At 28.0% G+C, this 8381-nt stretch overlaps 1 protein-coding gene across 1 annotated transcript in view; it reads right to left on the bottom strand.

Moving 5' to 3' along the window:
• Positions 1-1124: 1124 nt before the first annotated feature.
• Positions 1125-8381, bottom strand: part of LOC108689249 (probable cytochrome P450 301a1, mitochondrial) — an 8134-nt gene continuing 877 nt past the window's right edge. The window contains exons 2-10 of the mRNA XM_018195945.1: positions 7323-7799; positions 5835-5951; positions 5478-5554; positions 4378-4579; positions 3599-3761; positions 2812-2981; positions 2594-2672; positions 1553-1756; positions 1125-1462 (exon numbers count right to left, since the gene is read on the bottom strand). Of these exons, the coding sequence (XP_018051434.1) occupies positions 1355-1462; positions 1553-1756; positions 2594-2672; positions 2812-2981; positions 3599-3761; positions 4378-4579; positions 5478-5554; positions 5835-5951; positions 7323-7799 (1597 nt within the window). The 3' untranslated portion in view covers positions 1125-1354. The remainder of the gene's footprint in view (positions 1463-1552; positions 1757-2593; positions 2673-2811; positions 2982-3598; positions 3762-4377; positions 4580-5477; positions 5555-5834; positions 5952-7322; positions 7800-8381) is intronic.

Raw genomic sequence — 8381 nt, 5'->3', positions numbered from 1 at the left:
TATATATAATTTTATTACTAGTTTAGCTGGTTGTAATTGTAATGAAGTAGAGCATGAATAATATTTATTAATTGAAAAAGTGATCTAGCGGGTATCGCTATAAAAGATTCATAATCCCGATATTCCATGGTCGAATAATCTAATCTCGTTTGGCCGATGTCGCGCGCCGTGATTGGCCTAATATTCAGGCTGTGTTCGACTTGGTTTGTGTTCACATCGATCATTTATTTTACTTTCAATCAAAGAGAAACAAAAGAACATAGCTCAATTATTTTTACGTTACAATTTTTTTGAACTTATTTGGATTGAAACGAAAAATTTCCTATTTATAACTTTTTTTTGAATAATTTAAGTAGCATTTATGGTCCTTTTTTTTTTTAAATAAAAATTTGTTTTATTTAATTAAATTGAAAAACTGCATATTCAGAATATTGAATTAAGCAGTATTCACGTTGCACAGAAATTGCTGATATTATTTTTGAATTCAATTAAATTAAAAGACTGTACTTTCTATTCCACAATTCTGAATTGAGTAATATTCACGATGCGCATAGAAAATGCTAATATTATTTTTAGATTGAAAGGCATAGATATGCTCTAAGCAATTCCTATAAATGAATAAAAATGCATTCAAGATTGAAAAGAATTCATTTTAACATTCATGAATCCGAATATGAATATTTAATATGATAATGAATATTTTTGAAAATCTGAATCCATTTTAATCCATTTCAATCCATTCTTCCTATCTCTTGTTTTTTACTTTTTACTTTTTTCTCCTTTGCAACCATTTTATCAACAATTGTATTTTTTGCTACATAATTTCTTGTTTCTTTCGAAGTTAACTTTCACTTCGGGCAATATAAAACAAAAAATCGGGCAATAAAAAGCAAAAAGACAAGATATAAAAAAATAACAAAAAAAAGACAAGAAATAGGAAAAAGCACATTGCAGAACAGGCTTTACATTTTATCTTTGCTTCTTATCCGGTTTTTTGTTTGATATCACTGGAGATAAAAAACGAATTTTGAAAAGAACAAGAAATACATAGCAAGAAATACAATTATTGATAAAACGGTTGCAAAGGGGAAAAAAGCAAGAAACAGGAAATAAAAAGCACATTGTTTAGAATTTGACAGTGAATGTTCATGTTTTTTATCTTTATTATATACATGATAACTAGACTAAACTAAATTATAAACGTTTTATTCTAATATTCTATAATCTGACATTAATATGTGTGTACTATTACAACCTTGCAATCAATGTTTTTTTTATCATTACTTGCAAATTTTGAATTTTTTTTCGTTTTAATTACTTTGAATTTATTTTGCAATATTATACTTGTTAGATACTATCTTTTTATAAATTTAAATTTAAGTTCTCCATCAGGCGCGTACATAAACGTGACTTTGTATTTTAACGGCTGATGATAGTACTCCAGTTTATATGATCTCAGGAGCTGAAAATAATATCGTTATAACAGTATATTTGCTTTTTTTTTTAATTTGTTAGCACAAATTTTTATAAGCTTAAACATTATATATTCTACCTTCGCGAGGAGCACTTGCATCTCGAGATCCGCGAATCGTCTTCCCAAGCACATTCGTGCTCCGTAACTGTACGGTAACGACGCAAATGGATGCAAGTTTTCATTATTGAAATCTTTAAGCCATCTTGAAGGCTTAAACGTCTTCGCGTCCGCAACATATTCCTCCATATTACCGGTGACAAGGGTTGGAAATACAACTTGAATCTAAAATAATTTTATTTTATATTAGATCGTCTACTCGACGTCTGCTATGAATCAGTCACGAATAAAATTATTTACAACTTTGATATAATTTTATTAAATATTATATATATGAAAGAATGATTTTGCTGACGTATTTAAAAAGCTTATAGGTACAGATTCTAAGTAATTGAAATTTTATTGAATCATCAAAATAATTATGTAAGACACGCTCATATACATAATGAGCATGTTACAAAAAATTTTGACATTCTAACAGTCATCTTAAATATTCTAAATAATTATTGAAATAGCTAAAATAAATAAAATTATTTCAATATAATATATTATAGGACCGTATATGTGTGATAACACGAACAATAGAAATCAAAGCCTTAAACGGTCTAACTGGATCTTAAATGTTTGCTTGATTCTTGTGTGAATTTATATATTACGTATGTAGTCCCCAGAAATGACTTTTTCGGTTTTGAAACGTTAACTCTACTAAACTACTGCAGTAATATCACGAGTTAAATTGACTAGCAATTTAATAAATTTTTGATGTTTATTCGCACCTTTAAAACAATCTTAAATAATATTATTTAATAAAATTATTTCAGATTTATATCTAGCTGAATTTTTAAATACTTCAATAAAACTATTTTATCTGTGTATAGATATAACGGAATTTTACTTATAGGACTACAAAATGTTAAGAAAAACATCTTATTTTGATATAGATATACAGATATATTTGCAAATAATTGTATTAAGCATGATAAATTATATAAACGATTTTAACGACATTATAAACGATAAGGTAGGGAAATATAAAAATTAAAAATAAGATGTGCTACATACTCCTTTGGGAACTTTATAGCCGCAAATGATGGTGTCGTTTTGCAATGTTCTTCCATTTCCGATAACAGTGGAGTATACTCTGAAATGCAGCGCATATAAGATTCATTAATTTACGAAAGTAATCAGGCCATCATTAACACATGTAAACAATTAAATTAATTGTTTAGTAAGTTAATTTTATTATCAGAGTTTATTAATACTATGACGATTAATATTACCTAAATACTTCGCGGATGAAAGCTTTCATATAGATTGCTTGATCCAAATGGTTTGTTGTGAGAGAAACGGATGGATCTGGCAGTATTTGCAATAACTCTTGATGTATCTTCTCCTGCTCTTCTGGTCTAGTTGCTAACTGATATAATATCGAACATACTGCCATCGATATCTATAATATACATGGAAATGTAATTTTTCTATAAAAAATGCTTGGTTTTCCTGAACTTTTTCCTCATCCTGTTTTAAAAACTTGAAATATTTCAGGAATGCGAAATGGCAATTAATGCTCTGGACTATCAAAATAATTATATTAGACGTTCAAGGAAGTTGTCAGAATGCTCAAGCTTTTTGCTGCATTTATAGATATCATGTTCTATATAATTATTCTGATAATCCAACATAATTAACAGAATATCGAATCTGATCTAATTTTTATATATTTTAGCAAAAATATTCTTTTTGTGTACTTTTAATTTATGCATAATATTGTTACACATTTAATTAATCCTTAAGTAGGCGCATGGAATTAGAACCTCTTCCTCTTTCTCTTAATCCCTTAAATAAACTACTTCCAACCCATCGAAAGGAGTCATAACAAGTATTATGAATAAAAGATGAATCAAACGATCAAGAATTTAGCTTCCTCAGGAGAGAGAAGCTCCAAAGTTACTTCAATCGCTGATTTTGTAAATACACCTACTTAAGGATTAAGAGTAATTAATTGTAAATTTTTTAAATAAAAGTAATATGATTAGTAGTTGTAATCTACGATATTGTGCGACTTGCCGTGTCAATGCCAACTAATATCAGATCGAGAGCAAAAATATAAGCTATCTTAGGGTCTGTCTCTTTGGCTAGAATTTGTTCTATCAGCGACAAATCGCTCTCGTCCATGGCGTTCTTATTTTTAAGCCTGACTATCGCAGCGTCAATGTACTTCATGCATATCCTAAAATGAAACATATATATATTGTTACAGATTATCGATCAATACTAATTGTTGAGTTTCAGAAATAAATCATTATCAAATTATCTGTAAATTGAATTAAGTTGAAAAAATTTATATAACATTGAACATTTATTTAACTATGACTACGTTTACCTGGTTCGATTTACGCCGAAGTTACAACATCGATGTTATGAAATTGGCCAATTGTAGCTGTTTCTTTGAAGAATGGAATGACTGTGATTGGCCGGTTTCATAACATCGATGTTATAATTTTAAATCGAACCGGATAAATGTAGTCTATTATTTAATAGCTAATTTAAAATGAATCTTCTTCCGTATTTCACTTATTTTCTACAATTTTCTACTTCGTATAAGTGCTAAGTGATGTAACAAAATATCGAAAGAAACAAAAGACAATTTACTTTCATTTGTCCAAATCTCAAATAAATTATTTATTTATTTTCTAGTTTTCTTTGTTTCTCAAAATTGCCTCAAAATCATAATTTATTTTTCCAGTTTAAATTTCTGTCAATCGTTTTTTTTTTACTTTATTCTCTACCTACAGCATATCTTTTTACAGTACTTTCTATCGTATCTTTAGTCTCTCTAAACTTACTCAATGAAATAATTCATATTGCGTACGTAGCGACTCCAGAGAGGCGTTGGGATGTATCTCCAATACGGTGCTTTAAGCTCGAGCAAAGCAACATTCCTCAACGCGAATTTGGCAGCATCGATAATCTTTTGCTGTTCAGAATTCGACGACAAAGTGTCGCTCAAACAGCCGAGTCTGACATCGAGTGCCACACGTCCAATACCTGCTCGATTGAATCAAATGTATAATTCATAGTACATAGTACATATTATCGTCATTGAACGTTCCAATAGTCACAGTAATGAAAATGAGAATGTTAAGGGTTTTCTTTCCGAAAAGAAAAAAAGAATTTCAACTTTTCTAATAGTTTCTAGTAGTTTCTTTTCTAGTAGTAGTTTCTCTTCCTTTCTACCTTTCTCTCTGTTAAATAAATTGCGTTGTAAAATATGTTATGTAAAATATGTTAGAAGCTTGTTAAATGTTGTAGCTAAATATGTATCTATATGTATCGTGTTAAGATACATAAAACAAATAAAAACTAATAAAAATCAAATTATATTTTGCCATACGTATAATTTAGAAAATTCTATAGATAGATATAATGTGAAAAAGAAAAAAGCAGTTTTAATGTTTACTGTTTACATTAATTTTAAAATAGTCTTCTTTTCAAATTATTTCAAATAATTTCAAAAGTAATTAGAATAATATTAATTAATATTATGACTGTGTTCCGTTTCATACATGATGCGCATCATTTATCCTTGTTATTCACCGAATGTTAAACAAGAATAAATGATGCATTATGCACATCATGCGTGAAACCAAATGCATTTATACATGATTTATACATATAGTTTCTACTTTTATAAAACTTCAAATGTTTTTGAATATAAAACAACTGTAGCTATAAGAAAATAAAAATGAAAAGATTAATATTTCATAGATATTCAAAAATTTCATAGATATTAAAAAAAATTAGTGTAAGTTATATAAAATATCTTAAATACAGTTTATAAAATAGCATTATTAGCATAAAGAGAGAAGGAGTTTTGTAATGCAATTAACATGTTAATATTTTACATAAGATAAGAATAATATAATTTACTTAAGATAGAACTAACATTCCAAAGCCCATTTATGTATCTCGTTATCGAAATCGCCCGGCAACTCATCGTCGTCTCCTTTAATCTTCTCGATTCTACAATAAGAAATATCGCAATAATCATCGATATATATTAGATGTAAAAAGAAATCCATTATTTTTCCATTCAATTTCATGCAAAAATAATGGATTTCTTTTTACTACATCTAATACATATACATTAAGGCCCGTATTGACAACACTATTATCAATAAAAGTGCGTTTTTATCTTGGAAATTCTATAATCTGCGTAATGTAAAGTATAATATATTAGCGCGCTAACATTGTAAGCGCATTCTGAATACGGGCCTAAATTTATTCCTTACTCTTTTTTTACCTATTTATAAAATCTTTCGTAACTACTTCGATTGGTGTTATGTATTTTCGTATAGCTTTCGGCTGGAGAATAGATTTCTGAACGCGCGTACGAAATTCCTTCCAAGGTTCACCATGTCTAATGAAAAAAATTAATTTAATGTATAATGAATTGATATAAATCGGATCGAACGAAATGAATTAAAGACCATTCTTTTCAATCGTACGAATCTTTTCATTGAGATTTGACATGTAAAAAATTAATAAAAAAAAATCGAGATGTAAATCATAAAACTCGAAAAATCCATCGCTGTATAAGTAGGTATTATATATTAATATATATAATTTTTATTAATACATAATTTTTCTACATAATTTAAAAATAAATTGTGCAAGATGTTTCATAACATGGTATTACTTCAGAAATAAATTCAGGACACAAGAAAAAATAATTGAAGAGTTTATCGACATTCTAGTTGATTTTGTTTCCGAGTTACAAAACACAGAAGTTAATGTAAGTTTGCCAAATTTTTATTAAATTAAACTTTTAATCAAATTAAAATAATAATGCATAAAAATTTTTTCAAAGAAAGAGATGACAAATATAACTTTTGATATGACAGTAAAATAAAAAATATTTTAAAAAACTAAAATAGTTTTAATTTAATCATTTATATTATTATATTCTGTTATTAATAATACGAGTATAATTTGTTAATTATTTAATTATTTAATCAGTTAATTTTCAAACGAGCAACAGTCAATATCTTTATTGTATTTAACCGTATCTTTAATTGAGAGTTTAGATTACAGTATTTTATATAAATTACAAATATCATAAAATATTCGTAATTAAAGAATTCTCAAATCGTTTAATACAAGTTTTAATCCAGTTTGGACAAAACTGGATTCTCGATTTTAACTGAGGAATTTGGCAAATCTATTTTAATCAATGAATAATAATTAATTACTGTTGACTGAAGTATCCAAATGTTTCTAGCTTATTGTCGTCTGGCGGGATACGTATTGACGAATTTTTTAATACTTTTTTTATATTTTGATATTTCACCATTGATATTTTTTAAATTTTCATTGTATCCATTATTTTTTATTCGTTAATTTAAGATTGTATCTCTGCGTGGTAGCATTGAAGAAGGCTTTGTAAACCGAAACATTTGTTAATTATATTAATTTAAAGTTAATTTAATTATAATTTGAAATAAGCCATGACGTTGTGTTAATTAAGAAAATATACGAGCATTTTTTACTCCATTTAATTATTTAATTTTTTAGATAAATTTTTTAGATTTTTTAGATTTAATTTTTTAGAAGAAAAATTATTGATAATTGAAATTAATTATTTTTATTGCTACAATTTCTAAAAATATTATTATTATGACTTTTACTAAAAAATTATATCTTAAAAAAGAGAATCTTCCATTTATTTTATATTTCGCATATTTTAATAAATTAAGGCGAAACTATTCCTCGACAATTATCATTCACTTACACTCCTACAACTCCTGGTAGTTCGCCAAAAAAGTCCTTGCGTACAACATTCTTATAGTGCACCAGGCAAGGCATAGACGGTCTGAAAGGTGTAGGATCCTCTTGTCGGTACACTTTTTCGATCTCATCAACGTCGTAGACAAAAAGCAGATCGGGACGACCTATCAGACCACTTAGCCGCACTATTTTGCCATACTCTTCATAAAATATCTGCGAGATCTTTCCGACATCCGAGATTTGATATTGGCTGATCAGCGGCAATAATCGCCAGGCATTGCCTATGATTGGGATCGGTCGAGGGCCTGGTATTTCATCGTACGGTTTAACAGACAAGGACGCAAGTCTTGAGGATGTATGAGAACATTCGGATGTGATCGTATCGCTACAGAAAGTCTGAAGGACAATCTTCTGAAGGAAAGGCTCGCAGGATTGCGATAAGCGATGTCGCGTCTCACAATTTCGTAGTAGCGATTTCATTCTGTAATCCATTATTATCATCTTTCTTTAAACTTCCAAAGTATATATCAATATTTCTATCATTAAAATAAAATTGCGGAGCGTAATATCAGTGAAAAAACTGTAAATTATAACGAAAAATATTGAATTGTTATTGTGAATAATTATATTATTATTTCATTAGTCTTTTTGATTATTTGTTTCATTTTACTACGCTTTTGTGTGTAAAAAAACCTGCAGCTATTGCCATCATTATACCATCATTGCGCGTTACAATGCAATCTTTCCCAAATGTCTTAATTTTTTTATCCACAATATTTACTTTCACTGACCAGGATAGTGATCATGCAACCTTTTCCCTGAGGCGAAAACGTGAAAAGTGAACATTTTTTTATATATGTGATACGTACATATGTATAAAAATTTCACTTCTCACGTTTCCATTTTAGGGAAATAGTTACATGGTCACTACCAGATCGTAGTACAATAATTTAACTACATCTCACATTTTCTCTTTATTAAAAAATCAATTTTCCTTCAAAAAAGAGTAAAAAATCGAGAAGAAATTTGTTATTACAAAAGTGATATATATATATATATATAT

The sequence above is a fragment of the Atta colombica genome, unplaced genomic scaffold (assembly GCF_001594045.1).
Source record: "Atta colombica isolate Treedump-2 unplaced genomic scaffold, Acol1.0 scaffold261, whole genome shotgun sequence".
NCBI lineage: Eukaryota > Metazoa > Arthropoda > Insecta > Hymenoptera > Formicidae > Atta > Atta colombica.
Note: the sequence above shows the minus strand (reverse complement) of the source record. Positions and strands in the feature narration are given on the sequence as shown.